This window comes from Nannospalax galili, unplaced genomic scaffold (assembly GCF_000622305.1).
Source record: "Nannospalax galili isolate Female #2095 unplaced genomic scaffold, S.galili_v1.0 scaffold568, whole genome shotgun sequence".
NCBI lineage: Eukaryota > Metazoa > Chordata > Mammalia > Rodentia > Spalacidae > Nannospalax > Nannospalax galili.
In genome coordinates this window covers 2,256,642-2,272,458 of record NW_008359441.1, presented here as the reverse complement: position 1 = coordinate 2,272,458, position 15,817 = coordinate 2,256,642, and the positions used below count along the sequence as shown (strand labels likewise).

General features: G+C 45.6%; 1 protein-coding gene across 2 annotated transcripts in view; it reads right to left on the bottom strand.

Annotated features, from left to right (window-relative positions):
* The window catches only part of Tmem231 (transmembrane protein 231), a 21,955-nt gene extending 6,366 nt beyond the window's left edge, over positions 1–15,589 (bottom strand). Inside the window, exons 1-4 of one of the 2 annotated variants that reach the window (XM_008822956.3) lie at positions 15,386–15,585; positions 15,115–15,284; positions 3,765–3,893; positions 3,305–3,448 (exon numbers count right to left, since the gene is read on the bottom strand). In XM_008822956.3, the coding sequence (XP_008821178.1) occupies positions 3,305–3,448; positions 3,765–3,893; positions 15,115–15,284; positions 15,386–15,524 (582 nt within the window). In that variant the 5' untranslated portion in view covers positions 15,525–15,585. Of the gene's footprint in view, positions 1–3,304; positions 3,449–3,764; positions 3,894–15,114; positions 15,285–15,385 lie in introns of both variants that reach the window. The other variant, XM_029558595.1, reaches the window with a different exon arrangement.
* Positions 15,590–15,817: the final 228 nt, after the last annotated feature.

The window sequence follows — 15,817 nt, the reverse complement described above, 5'->3', positions numbered from 1 at the left end:
TGTGTGTGTGTGTGTGTGTGTGTGTGTGAGAGAGAGAGAGAGAGAGAGAGAGAGAGAGAGAGAGAGAGAGAGAGAAAGAGAGAAAGAGAGACAGCACACATGTGGAGGGCAGAGGACAACTTGTGAGAGTCAGTTCTCTCCTTCTACCACATGAGTTCTAGGGGTTGAACTCAGGTTGTCAGGTTCAGCAGCCAAATGCCTTACCCACTGAGCCACCTCACCAGCCCTGTCACAGGTTTTAGGCAATTTGTAAGAGGCTCCTCTCTATTCCAATGGGAGGAATAATTCCTTTGATTTTAAAAATCAATTATATTTCCAACACCTTTGCCATTTTCTTACTCTTCTTTGGATGCACTCTAATTCATTCTCTCTCTCTCTCTTTCTCTCTCTCTCTCTGTATATGTGATACTGAAAATTGAGCCTAAGGCCCTGTACATGTTAGGCAAGTGCTCCACCACTGAGCTACATCCAGCTTTAACTTATCTCTCTTGGATGTAGAGATGGAAACAGACACAACCCAGATGATAAGCATGTAACCTCTTCAAGCCAGAAATGACTTCCTGCCCTCTAATATCATCTTCCCATTGACACAATTTGATGCACGAATCCTCCAAATGCCGTATTCATTTGTAATCCTTTATATACAATGACATATTACGTCTGTAATCCCTCTGTAACTTATGCTGACTGGCCACAGTGACCCTGAATCCCAGTCCACCTGCAGCAGTCCTGGTAAGGCCATAATGACTGTTAGTGTCCCTCTCTCACTTGCAGAAGGAGCCCACTTTCACGTATCTCATCTCCCATAAGATCAGATGCTGAGGAACACATGATTCGATGCATGAGCTCTGCACTCAGAATGCAGCTCCTGGCTCTCTTATTTTCAAGCTATGAAACTGTGAGAAAATGAATCCTAAGCCTCAGTCTCCTCTTGTACAAAATGAGACTTCATGTTTCTCAACAATGATCTCTGAAGGCTTACCAGTTGTCGGACTGCGATAAGCACTGAGTGATAGTCTAAAGGTATCAATGCTTTTACCACCAAGGCAGAAAATAAACCCACCAGAAACCAAATCTTCAAGATGCTGGGCTGGAGGCAGTAAGAGAGGGGCATCTGTGAGAAGGAAGCTGAAAGAAGTGGGGAAGGCTGTGTTAGGAAGGAGGGCCAAGGACTGTGTCCATAGACCAGAATGGAGTATTCCAATAAGCTTATTTGGATACGTAGTAGAAGGAATGGCAAGTGGAAAGGCCCTGAGACAGGAGCTGCTTTGTGGGTTCAAGCAACAAAGGGACCTGTGTGGCTGGATGAAGCAAGGGGAGCTGGAAGTGGCTGGAGAGCTGGGAACTGGAAGTTAGGAGTTTCAGGAGGTTGCCACGATGACTGAAAAAGGCAATGCGGGGCTGGAGAGATGGCTCAGTGGTTAGGAGCACTGACTGCTCTTGTAGAGGACCTGGGTTCGATTCCCAGCACCCACATGGTGGCTACAAATCGTCCTTAACTCGAGTTCCAGGGGAATCCAACGCCCTCTTCTGACCTCCGTGGTATTGCATGACACGGGTGCACTCACATACATGCAGGCAATATACTCATACACATAAAATAAAAATAATAAATAAAATATTTTTTTTAAAGGCAATGGGTGTACACCTCTTTTTTTGTTTTGTTTTTTGAGAAAGGGTCTCCCTGTAGCCCCAGCTAGCCTGGAACTTGCTATGTAGACCTGTAGACTAGGCTGGCCTCAATTTCACAGAGATCTGCCTGCCTTTGCCTCCTGAGCTAGGAATAAAGGTATGCATCACCACACTCACCATAAGCCTCTTTTATTTTTCTTTAAGATAGGCTGTTGTTTTGTTGCCCTGGCTGGTCTCCAATCCCTGGCTTCAAATCATCCTCTCACCTCCGTCTCCCAAGTGGTGGGACTACAGAGGTGTGTCTCCACGCCCAACTATAAACCTTTTCACTCAGGGCTCCCAAATGCTACCTGTTCAATAAACAGCAGCTAGTATTTTTAAATGTTTTTACATGGACATTTTACAAGGTCATTGGGAAGATGTGGCAACTGATCTTGACTGTTGACTTGAGTGGCCTGAGAGACACTCAGGAGGTCAGTAATGCACACCTCTGTTTACAGGGCCTCTCCAGAGAAGATTAGGATGTGAGGGCTCTAACCTGATATGCCATGGATTCAGAATACAAACAGAGGTTAGGTAGGGGATGAGGAGTTGTGGAAGGTGGGGCTGGGTTAGAGGAAGCAGGCCACTGGGAACTTGTCCTTGGGGTCTGATTCTTGCTCTGGCCCCTTCCTGCTCATTCTGCCTCCTGTTGGTCATGATGTGAATAGCCCTACACCTTCCACCAGGATGGATGAAAACCTGAATCTGGGAGGAAAATAAATCTCCCCTCCTTTAGGTTGTTTTGTCAGGTATTTGGTCACAGCCAACAGTAAAACTAACACAGGGAAAAAAAAATTAAAGGGTCGGGGAGGCTGGAGAAGTGGTTGAGCAGTTAAGAGCACTGCTCTTGTAGAGGACCTGGGTTTGGTTCCCAGCACCCACATGGCAGTTCAAAACCTACCTGTAACTCCAGTTCCAAGGGATCTGAACCCTCTTCTGATCTCCCTGGGCACTGCATTCACATGGTGTACTTAATGCAGGGGAAACATTCATACATATAAAATAAAGAAATAAGTAAAACCTAACACAGAATACATCTGGAATGTTTGTGTACCTGAAAGCAATGGACAGTTGAGTTCAGTAAAGACCACAGCATTATTTTCCTTCTCTCTCTTTCAGGGTATAAATAAAGACATGCCTTTTCTATTTTTTTTTTTTTTTTTTTGGTCTTTTTGAGACAGGGTTTCCCTGTAGCCCCAGCTGTCCTGGAACTCACTATGTAGACCAGGCTGGCCTTGAACTCACAGAGATCCGCCTGTCTCTGCCGGGATTAAAGGCGTGTACCACCATGCCTGGCTTATCCTTTTCTATACTTTCAAAGAATTCATGATAAGAATTCTTCAGGATTCCTAGTCTATGCCACCTACTGGGGAAATTCTAAGTTCAATTTCTCTTTCTTCAAAGAATGTGTGTGATTCAGGGGGTTGGAGAAGGGCTCAGTTCCCAGCACCCACATGGCAGTTCACAACTGTCTGCCATTCCAGCGCCAGGGGATTCAATGCCCTCTTCTGGTCCTTGAGGGCATTGCAGGTACAGGTGCACTTGCACACATGCAGTCGAAACACTCATACACATAAAATTAAAAGAATGTGATACACAGAAAAAAGCAGGGGGCAGGAAGCGTGCTTACGTTGTATCGGACATCTAGGCCACTGTAGCTCAGGGGCTGCTTCTGTTGCAACCTCAGGTCACCATTCACATGTAACTGTGACCCGGGAACGGCAAAGGAGGACTGGAGAAATGCCATGCTCTGCATCACGAATGTTGACATCCTCTGGAATCATCAGAAAGAGAGATGCCACTGTTGGGTCTGAAGGGCTCAGGAGTCACCTGTCTGCAGCTGACACTGACGGGCCTGGCATACCTGGGCTAGCCCACTCAGGAACTCTTCTCCCCAGCACCCTCTGACCTACTAAAAGTTAATCAAATAATTTAATATGACCCCAATGAAAAACATTCCATTTGTGTATGTTAAATTCCCCACAATACTCCAGAAAAGAGCCTTCTACAGCATGGTTTTCCCTAGAAAACAGGAGGTTTCTGTTCCACTGGAGGAGGAAAAAGAGAGGTCTTAAAGAGGACTGACTCACGTGCAGTTCATAGGAGAAGGTCAGGATGAGTTGTATGCCAAGAATGTGCTCTGTGGACTGCAGGGGAAGTTCAAGTCGAAAATGCAACATGTCCATCTTCCCATCCTGGTTCCTGTCTTCTTCTCTAGTCTAGAAAGCCCAAAGAGAGATTCCTTCTTTTTATTTTATGTGTATGAGCATATTGCCTGCATGTGTGTAAGTGCATCCGTGTCATGCAATGGCCAGGGGGTCAGAAGAACGCATCAGATCCCGTGGAACTGGAATTATGGATGACCATCAGCTGCCATGTGGGTACTGGGATTTGAACCCGGGTCCTCTGTAAAAGCAGTCAGTGCTCTTAACGGCTGAGACATCTCTCCAGTCCTAGACAGATTTATTTTATTTATGTATATGTGTGTGTATATGCATGTGGGTGTAGGTACCAATAGAGGCTAGAAGAGGATGTTGGATCCTCTAGAGCTACAGGTAGTTGTGGGCCCCCCAACATGAGTGCTGGGAACCAAACTCAAATCCCCTGGGAGAGTAGCAAGTGCTCTTAAGCATTGCACCATCTCTCCAGCACTGAGAAAGAGGTTCCTTTCCCTTTCCATCCTTTTTCCTTTTGTTCATTCTTTCTAGCACAGGTGATTGAACCCAGGGCCTCTACATGCTAGGCAAGAGCTTTACCACTGAGTGATTCTTCCAGCCTGAAGTCAATTGAAAAAAAATCTAATTCTAATTATCATGCATTCCCCAAGCAAACTCAATTGAGATTCATCAAGCGCTGGTGGACCACAGTGCCTTCCTTCAGATCCTTGAAATCTATCTCCTTGTTCATCAGTACACTCAGCATTGTGCATCTTTTAGTACCAGCTAATAAAATGAAGAGCAGCTATGGAAAATCAGCATGGTACTAAAAACACAAATATGTGACAAATATCTGAGGAAGGCCAAAGATATATCACAGCCCATAAACTATATGTGGGCAGTTAAAAATAAATAGTAGCCAGTGCTGCCAGCCTCCAGTTCCATCACGGTGACCTGACAGCGACCAGCAAAGGAGAGTACTGAAATATAATCCCTCCTCCTTCCTGTAGACCAGGAGCTAAGCTGTCCTTTCCTACTAGTTCCTATGATTCAACCGTGGGAACACAGTGCTCCCCTCTGAATCCTCCCCCACTTGGTTCATTTTGCTCTCTACCAACACCACTCTGTGAGGAAGAGTTTTTGTTTTTCAAGTGAATGGAGTTTGTGACTGAGATACCCGCTTTCAGAACCTTTAGGTGATTTCTTTCCTTCCAGACAACAATGTCCTTTTCTTAGGCTTGTTATAAGCCACTGTCCTTCCTCATCCTATTTCAACAGCTTCACAGGGGAGGGGAGGCATCTCTGTATCTTGTCAGCCACAGGGCTGATGATGGACTTACAGGCAATGTCTCAGTTGTTACGAATCAAGAGGTGGGTAAGAGGCTGCTTGGGTTTCTGTGAGTGTGCTTCCACTGGTGTCCAGGAAGGCTTGAGAGACAGTGTGCAGTTAACTGCGTAATAGCTCTATGCCTTCTAGTCTTAGGGTTGGACAGGAAGATAAGGATATTTCTCAATTTACAACAGGAGTGGTCAGGAGAAACTAGCCAGGAGAATCCAGACCCCAACAGGGTGAGGGAGAAAGGGACTCATCTCTCTCCATCTTTACAATAAATGTCAAGCTTAAGACAGATAGCCAAGTCATACACCCCTTGTGTAGACAAGAAAATCTTGGCCCAGAGAGTTAGAGACTTATCAGAGGTTCAGCTAGTGTACAGTGTAGACAGGATTTGAGATTAGCTGTTTTGTTGCATCTCAGCTTTTTGGCTAAAATCAAGCAAAGCTTAGGTGTTTTAACTTTAAATTTCTTTCTAGGACTAACCTGTCCAGACTTGGAAAAAAAAAAGATAAAAAACAATAGCCTGGTGTGGGCGGGGCACACCTGTTATCTCAGCACTGTGGAGGCCTAGGCAGAAGGATCACTGCAAGTTTTAGACAAGCCTGAGTTACAAGGCAAGTTCTAGGCCAGCTGGGGATATGGGGAGACAGTCTCAAAAAACAGAAATAAAAACAAAGAAAAACAAAATCCCAACAGCAATTAAAAAAAAAAAAAAAACCCAAACTAAAAATAGGGTGAGGTGTGGTGGCACACACCCTTAATCCCAGCACTTGGGAGGCAGAGGCAGGTGATCCCATGAGAGTGAGGCCAGCTTCGTCTACATACAAAGTTCCAGGCTAGCCAGGGCTACATAGTGAGCCCGTCTCAATAAAACAAAAATGAAAACATAAAAAAATCAATAAATAACCCCCTAAATAAACACATAACTTGTCCCCTACATCCTGCCCCCTCCCCTGGCAGAAAAAAAGAGGAGGTACTGAAAAAAAAAAAAAAAAAAAAAAAAAAAAACGAGACGATGCTGAGCAGGACAAATAATTTTGCAAAAAATGCAGCATCCCAGTGGGAAGGGTAGGAAATAAGTAAAAAACAAATAATATGTAACGGCACCGGGTAAGTGCCAAGCACCGAAAGAAAAAAGGAAGCAGGCTAAAATTAGAGGAGAGTGTGTAAGCTAATTAACAGATTTTTTTTTTTTTTAAACAGAAAGAATGATCTAACTTGGTGTCTTGAATGTAGAGTGACATGAGGTTCAAGAATGGCTGGGGGTTAAGAGCGATCCAGGGTTTGTGTGCTGAGAGCAGCTGAACAGTGAGGAAGGCTGAGGAAGAGGAGGGTCCAGAGGGAAAGCCTTGGGAGTGAATGATGTAGTGGTCCGTATGCTCCAAAAGACCTGCCACTAAGCTAGCCACTCCTCCACTGCCTGGCAACCATGGACTGCATGTCTATGCTGTCACTTGGACCATTCATGAAATCAATTTTTACATTTGTTTAGTGTGTGTGCGTATACACACATGCCACGGTGCCTGTGGAAGTCAGAGGACAGCTTGTGGGAGTGGGTTCTCTCCTTCTACCATGTGGGTCCAAAGACGGAAATCAGGTTGTCAAACTTGGTGGCTAGTGCCTCTACCCACTGAGCCATCTAACAGCCCCAACTTTTGTGTTTTTGAGAGAGTCTTGCTATATAGTCAAGGCTGGACGTGAACCTGTGATTGCAAATGTGGGATTATGGGTGTGCATGGAGCTTTTTTTTTTTTTTGTCTTTAGAGACAGGCCTCACTATGTAGCTCAAGCTGGACTCAAACTCAGAGATCACCTATCTCTCCCTCCTGAGTGTTGGGATTAAAGGCATGCTCCACCATGTCTGGCTGGAACAATTTTTTTCTTGGAGGGAGGGAGGTAGGAACCATCATTGCTGTATATACTTAAACTGATGCTGAGAGAAGAAATGGACCCTAATGACTGAGCTAGGCTTTAATGAGGACCTCCCTTGTCAGTGCTCCTTCTATAATGCATTTGAGGGGCTGGCTATGTTGCCCACTGGCGGAGTGCTTGTCTAGCATGCCTCGCATGTATAAGGCCTTCGGCTCAATCCTCAGTACCACATACACACCCAAAAATGCTTGCCTGTAACTGTCTGTGAACTCTAATTTCAAAGTTTTCTGGTGATTAAAGGAAGATATTTCTATTGATTGATTGATTGTGCAAGTGTTTTGCCTGCATGTATGTAAGTGCACCACATGTTTGTGGTACCTTCGGAGGCCAGATGGTGTCAGAGTCCCTTGGAAATGGAACTATAAATAGTTGCTGGACACCATGTGGGTGCTGGGAATTGAACCCAAGTCCTCTAGAAAAGCAGCAAATTCTCTTAACTGCTGAGCTATCTCTCCAGCCCATAATCCTTTCCGGATATAGGGGAAATCAATACTAATATTGGCTAGAAAATACACATTAGTCCATATGTATCAATCATGGACTAATTGAGAAAAGACAGTTATTTTAATAAAGGGAATTAAATTTTTATTTATGTGTATTTTTTTTAAGTCTTTTGGAGACAGGGTCTCCCTGTAGCCTCAGCAGGCCTGGTGTTCACTATGTAGACCAGGCTGGTCTTGAACTCACAAGAGATCCGCCTGTCTCTGCCTCCTGAGTGCTGGGAATAAAGGCATGCACAACCACACCCGGCAGTGGTAGTGGTGGTGGTGGGGACTGAACCCAGGGCCTCATGCTAGCACTATACCACTAGCTATTCTCTCAGCCAGAAATACTCTGCTTTACAGAGTACCATTTTCCCCAGGATGTCCTGACTTGCAACAACTTTTCCCATCAGGGCGGCTCTGGGGGTTTGTTGGAATTTTGGCTCTTGTTTCATCCCCTGCACATTTCTTAGTCATAGTCTTTGTTGTTTTTTTTTTTAAAGATGTATTTTTGGGGCTGGGGGACATAGATGGCTCATCAGTTAAGAGCGCTTGATGTTCTCACAGAGGACTCAAGTTCACTTCCCAGTACCCACATTAGGCAACTCACAATGAGCTGTTAACTTCAGTTCCAAAGGATCCGACACCTCTGGCTGAGGTGGGTACCTGCACTCATGTGTCAACCGCCCCCACCCCGACATACATACACATAATAAAAAATCTTTAAAGGTCTGGAGAGATGGCTCAGCAGTTAAAAGCACTGGCTGTTCTTGCAGAGGACCTGGATTTGATTTGCAGCACCTATATGGGGGCTAACAACCATCCATAACTGCAGTTCCAGGGGATGTGACACCCTCTGACCTCCATGGGCATTGCATGACATGGGCACACTTACATACATGCAAGCAATACACTCATACCCATAAGATAAAAATAATAAGTAAAATATAAAAAACAAAACTATATAAATAAATTAAAAGACAAATCGTAGAGAGTGCTTAAGTTCTTGGAGATTAGTCTTGTCACTAAAAATGATTTAAAATTTTTCATGTCTTTCTTTTACTGTTTTGTTTTTGTTTTTGTTTTTGCTTTTTGAGACAGGGTCTCCCTGCAGCCTCAGCTGATCTGGAACTCACCATGTAGACCAGGCTGGCCTCGATCTCAAAGAGATCCGCCTCCCTCTGCTTCCCGAGTACTGGGACTATAGGTGTGCGCCACCATGCCCAGCATCTTTTATTGGTTGTTTAAAGACAGGGTCTCCCTGTAGCCCCAGCTAGCCTGGAACTCACTATGTAGACCAGGCTGGCTTTGAACTCACAGAGATCCACCTACCTCTGCCTCCTGAGTGCTGGGACTAAAGGCCTGCGCCACCACACCCGGCTTAAATTTTCATTTCGTGTGGGTATGTGTGTGCATGCAGGTGCCTGCGGTGCCAGAGAGGATGCTGGAGCCCCTGGAACTGGAGTTACGGGTGCTAGGAATTGAACTTAGGTCCTCTGCTGAGCCATCTCTCCAACCCCTCTTGTTCTTTTACAAAACATGAATTTCTGAGTTTACGTCACTGTCCATTTCATTATATCCGCCCTCCCTCCCTCTCTCTCTCTCTCTCTCTCTGGTATTGTTGAGACAGGTCTCCCTGTAGTGCCAGCTGGCTTGGAACTATCCACCTGCCTCTGCCTCCCAAGTGCTGGGACTAAAGGCATGCACCACCATGCCTGGCAGGTGGTGTGTTTTAAGATTTACTTTTATTTTTAATTTATGTGTCTGTATTTCTGTGTGTATGCCACAGGTGTGGCAATAGAGGTCAGAAGAGGCTATTGGAGCCCCTGAAACTGGAGTTACAAGGTGGTTGTGAGCTGCCTGATGTGGGAGCTGGAAACTGAGGTCCTCTAAAAGAACAGCAAGTGCTCTACACCACTGTGCCAGCCCTCCATTCGTCCCCCTGCCCTTTTTTGAAGACTGGGTCTCAAACAACCCAGGCTACTGTCTGTCTGCTTCTATCGATACTGGAGACACAAATCACATACCATAAAAGTTACCCTTTCAAAAAATGCAACATGGGCTAAGGATGTACCTCGGTTGGCAGAGTGCTTGCCTGGCATACAGGAAGCCCTGGGTTCCTCCCTAACACTGCATAAATCAGATGTGGTTGTACCTTTCAGTAATCCCAGTACTCAGAGGTGGGGGCAGGAGGATCAGAAGTTCAAGGTCAGTCTGGGCTACATAGGACCTCGTCTCAGAAAAGAAAAAGGAAAGAAAGTTGGAAGAAAGGAAGGAAAGAAATAGAAAAAAAAAAAAGGTTAGGGAGATGCTTGGCAGTCACACGAACATGAGGGACTTAGTTCTGACTCTCAGCACTCATGTAAAAAGCTTGGTGTGACAGCATGTGTACCTGGAAACCCAGCTGAAGGGAGGACAGACAGGAGGATCTCTGGGTTAGCTCCATGTTCAGTGAGACCCAGTCTCAAGGAAATAAGGTGGAGAGCATCAGAGAAGGACACTCTTGAGCACACGCCCACTCAGCATACACATCATACACATCAAATATATATAACAGTAGTTTTTAGTATATCTACTAAATGTTGGGTCATACAGTATTATTATGTTTAACTTTTTGAAGACTGCCAAACTGTTTTCCAGTGATTGCACATTGTATACTTACCTGCTTTTAGATTTTTATGGTTTCTTTGGTTTGTTTTTGTTTTATATGGGTACTTTCCAAAATTTTTCCTTTAAGAATACTTGTATAGGAGCTGGAGAGTGGTTAAGAGTGCAAACTGGAGGCTGGAGAGATGGCTCAGTGGGTAAGAGCACTGGCTGCTCTTGCAGAGGACCCGGGTTCAGTTCCCCAGTACCCACACAGTGGCTAACAAATATTCATAACTCCAGTTCCAGGGGATCTGATGCCCTCTTCTGACCTCCTTGGGCATTGTACAACATGGAGGCAAAACACTCACACATAAAATAAAAATAATAAAGTATTTTTAAAAAATGAGTGTGAGCATGCCTTTAATCCCAGCACTCCAGAGGCAGAGGCAGGCAGATCTCTGTGATTTCGAGGTCAGCCTGGTCTACATAGTGAGTTCCAGGCCAGCTGGGGCTACAGGGAGACCCTGTCTCAAAAGACCGAAAAAAAAAAAAAAAGCAGCAAGTGCCGTTAACTGCCGAGTCATCTCTTTGGTCCTACCGATTTAAGTATGACTTCAATTTCAAGTAATTCCCAAGCCCAAAACTCAGCCAGGAAGGAAGTCAGTAATTTACTAAGAAAGGCTTTAAGTGATGGAAAAGGATTTAGGAAAAGTTCTGTTTTGTTTTGAGGCAGGGTCTTATTCTAGCCCAGTCCTAGCTGACTTGTAACTCACTCACTGTGCATCCCAGGCTAGTCTCAAACTCATGATGATCCTCCTATTTAAGCTTCCAAGTGTTAGGTTTATAGATGTGAGCCACTACCTCTGGCTTTTTATTGGCGGGAGGTGTGCTAGGGATAGAACCCAGAGCCTTACACAGGCTAGACAGTGCTCTACCACTAAACTATATCCTTAGCCTAGAGCCAGTGTTTTACTGTTAGCTGACGATGTAGCACAGCTATAGAGGACTAGCCTAGCACATTTAATTAAGGCTTTGGGGTAGAGCCACAATGTTGCAAAACAAAACAAAACAAAACAAAACACATATATGCAGGATGTGGTGGTGCATGCCTTTAATCCCAGCACTCAGGAGGCAGAGGCAGGTAGATCTCTGTGAGATCCAGGCTAGCCTGGTCTACATAGTGACATAGTGAGTTCCAGGCCAGCTGGGACTACAGTAAGACTCTGTCTCAAAAAGACCAAAAAATAAACAAACAAGCAAACAAACAAAAAAACTTTCTGCCAAGAATTCAAGATATAAATATACCATGCTTTCCATGTAATCCCAAACAGAAGACTGAGGCCAGTTTAGACTTACATAGTAAGTCTTCCCAGTCAGCCAGGACCCTGTAGTGAGACCCTGTCTCAAAAAGCAAACAAACAAGCTGGGGTGGTGGCCTTTAATCCCAGCACTCAGTAGGCAGAGGCAGGTGGATCTCTGTGAGTTCAAGGCCAGCCTGGTCTACATAGGAAGTTCCAGGCCAGCTGGGGCTACCAAAAAAAAAAGCAAACAAAGCTAATCAATCAACCAACTAAACAAAAATCACTATGCTGAAATAAAATTAGTAAAAAGGGTGTGTGTGTGGGGGGGTAATTTAAAGAACCAGAGTTCAAGGATGTTACAAAAAACAAATAATTTTTAAAACTTTTAAAGATTTATTTTTATTTTGTGTTTGAGTGTTTTGCCAGTGTGTACCATGTACATGCAATGCCTGTAGAGGACAGAAGAGGGCATCAGATTCCCCGGAACTGGAGTTACAGATGACTGTTAGCCTCCAACTGGGTGCTGGGAGCTGAACCCAGGTCCTCTGCAAAAGCAGCCATTCCTCCTAACTACAGAGCCATCTCTCCAGCCCCCAAAGCAAGTATTTTTATCTCAGTTACCTGATTAGAGTGCTTAGAAGTGCTCTCGAGTGTTTAAATAACATTTGCTTTGGCACATTTAAGCATTCTCTATTGACTTCCCACAGGAAAGCTGAAGACTGAGCTTCCTCTTCCCACCAGTCCCCATCATACATGCACCTCATAGCTTCAGGTGAGCTAAACTCACATTTTGGTCAGTCAGTATTCAGTGTAGTAACTAAGATAAAAGTCCTGGAGCTGCAGAGATGGCTCAGTGGTTAAAAGCAGTGTCTGCTCTTGCAGAGGACTGAGGTCCAGTTCCCAGCACCCACATAGCAGCCATCTGTAATTCCAGTTCTGGGGATACAACACCCTCTTCTGTCATCTATGGGCCTGCATGCACAGGCAGGCAAATACTCACACAAATAAAATAAATGTGTATTTTCTTTTGTCTTTTTGAGAGAGTCTCCCTGTAGCCCCAGTTGGCCTGGAATCCACTGTGTAGACCAGGCTGGCCTTGAACTCACAGAGATCCGCCTGGCTTTGCCTTCCAAGTGCTGGGATTAAAGGCATGCACCACCATGCCCGGCCTAAATATAAATATTTGTCCTATTCACAATCCTGATTACTTTTCCTTCCCACATTTTCATATGTTTTACTTCACTGGAGTCCACAATTATTTTATTTGCTTGCTTAGTTTTCTATGTGTGCATTCAATTTCAACAGTTTCTATTCCATCCATTCCAATTCCTCACAATTTGACTTTTAAAGGTATAAGATTCAAGTCTAGGTAGGTGGCACTTGCCTGCAGTGCCAGCTTCTTAGGAGGCTGAGTGGGCCTATTGCTTCAGCCAAGGCCAGCCTGAGCAGGCAACACAGCAATCTAAAAAACAAAATGAATGGCCAGACGTGGTGGCGCACACCTTTAATCCCAGCACACGGGAGGCAGAGGCAGGCAGATCTTTGTGAGTTCGAGGCCAGCCTGGTCTACATAGTGAGTTCCAGGACAGCTGGGGCTACAGGGAGCCCGTCTCAAAAAGACCAAAACAAAACAACAAAAAAAAACCCAAAATGAATGTGTACCAGACCTGCTGGGGCTACAGGGAGACCGTGTTTCAAAAAAAACAAAAGTGCAAGATTTACTCAAACATTTGTTCATATTTGCTCATTGAAAAATCATCCCTAATAGTGAAAAAGTGGAAGCAAAAAAAAAAAATTTTTTTTTTGGCCTTGAACTTGCTATTTAGCCAAGGGGGCAATCTTCCTGCCTCAGCTTCCCAAATGCTGAGATCACATGTGTGGGTTTAGAAGCAAATTAAACATTTACCAACAAAGAACTGGTTAAATTCATTACAGTTTTCCCATGTCATTAAATAAATTATAGACCTTAAACTAATAAGATTGATTAATAAGTATTCACCCACCCTAGTGGTCCACATCTTTAATTCCAACTCTCAGGAGGCAGAGGCAGGTGGATTTCTGTGAGATAGAGGCCAGTCTGGTCTACATAGTATGTTCCAAGCCAGCCTGGGCTATACAGGGAAACCTTGTCTCAAAAAGAAACAAAGCTATAACAAACAACACCACACACACAAAAACCAAGTGCTGATACATGCACTAAAATAAGTCTTTAATTTTTTGTCAATGTATGCCTTTAAACTCTTAATATTTCACAATGTACATACACTTTTATAATCATTAAAAATATAAGGGGGCTGAAGAGATGGCTCAGGTTAAGAGCACTAGCTGTTCTTGAAGACCTGGGTTCAAATCCCAGCACCCACATGGCAGGTAACAACCACCCATAATTCCAGTTCCAGGGGATCTGACATCCTCTTCTGTCCTCCACCAGCACTACATGACATGAGTGCACTTACATGCAGGCAATATACTCATACACACAAAATAAAAATAACATTTTTCTTATTTTTTTTTTAATTCTTGCCAGGAGTGGTGGTGCACGCCTTTAATCCCAGCACTCAGGAGGCAGAGTCAGGCAGATATCTGTGAGTTCAAGGCCAGCCTGGTCTACATAGTGAGTTCCAGGGCAGCTGGGGCTACAGGGAGACCCTGGCTCAAAAAGACAAAAAAAAACCCAAAAAACCAACAAACAAAAAAACCCCAAAAAAACCAAGTAATTTTAATTGATTTTGTTTGTTGTTATCCACATAACTAATAAGACTAATATTTTAAAAGCCTTATTAAGCTGTTAGGAGAAAAAAGTTTTTTTCATCAGTTATATATTTGTTTTATAATTTAATCATCTTGAAAGTAGGACAACCAGATGTTTCATACTTCTAAAGAAGGTTTTCTGAATACGAACGGAAAGGCAATGGCTGTAAAAGCAGCATTTGGCTTAAACTAAACACTTGAACTGCAGCTACAGTGTGAAGCAGCAGCAGCAGAGCCAAGCCCTGTAGGCGTGGCCTGGCCCGAGCTCAAGTCTGGGAGCGTTAATCATTTAGCACCTAGGCTTCCAGGCGTCTAGTCTGCATAAAAAGGTTGGTCCTTCCAGTCCCTACACAGCAGTGATGCTCAAACGCAGCCATGCCCTGCAGTTAACAGGCTCGGTCTTCAGTGTCCCAGGGGCTTTCACAGCACCTTTCAATGGGGCCATGCCCTCCGAAATAGCTAGCACCGGAGACAGGCTGTCCCCTGGCTGTCCTCTGGTCTAACAGCAGGGCTCACTTTCTGGGAATTAGGGACGTCTGGCGCGGCTGCATAAAACACATCTATTATCTAGGAAGTTAAATATAAGCAGGCCAAAGAGACTGTGCATCCAACTTCTATGGCTCCCGAGTCTTTACGATCCAAGCTGGGGGGCTGTAGAGGCAGCTCAGTGGGTAGAGTGCTTGCCTAGAACCACACAGCCCCAGTATCGTATAGAACCCGGTCATAGTGGTTGGTGCACGACTAATCTCAGCACTTGAAAGGTGGAGGCAGAAGGATCTGAAGTTCAAGGCCGGCCTAGTATACGGGAGACTCCGCCCCCCGTTCCCCAAAGAGATCTAGGCTGGGATCCCCTGGAACTCGCCCCGATCCCGGTGCCCCAGGGAACCACGCACCGAAACGAGCGGGACGCGCAGATGATGCCCCAGCAGCCGGTTGAAGGCGGGGAACGTGCTCCAGGCGAGGAAGGCTCCGGGCTCCGGCCCCAGCAGGGCCACGAGCAGCACCTGGTGCTGGAAGCGCACGCTCGGCTGCTCCTCGTAGCTGCTGCGCTTCAGCCAAAACCCTGAGAACACAAGCGGGTGGAGGGCGAGGTCAGCACCGCCCAGTGGCCTGCAGCCCCGTTGGCCTCCAGGCCGGGGGCCCTCCAGGCCCGGGCAGGCTCACCGTGGCTGCGGAAGGCCACCAGCAGCGGGGGGATGTAGGTGAGCGTGGCGGCCAGCAGCAGGAAGAACGCGGCCTTGGAGCAAAGGCCGGCGCGGTAGCCACGCTCGGCCGGGTGCGAGAAGAGCACGTAGAGCGCCATGAGCCCCGGGCCCAGGCGCCAGGTCTCCACGGCAACCTCAGCGCGTGCCTGAGGAGCCAATAGCAGGCACGTGGGCCTCTGGGAGGGGTGGGGCTAACGGGAGGCGTCGCCTTAGGTTTTACATAGCGCCCGAGGCCTCGTCAAAACAAAACAACCAAAGACAACAAAAGAAAACCAAAATGATGCTCCCGTTCGCCAAAGTCTGTGCAAAACCAGATGTGCATAAAAATTGACTTAGTAGATATCTCCCTACAGATCATCTGTTAACCCCAACGTGGGGCTGGCGCTGTAGC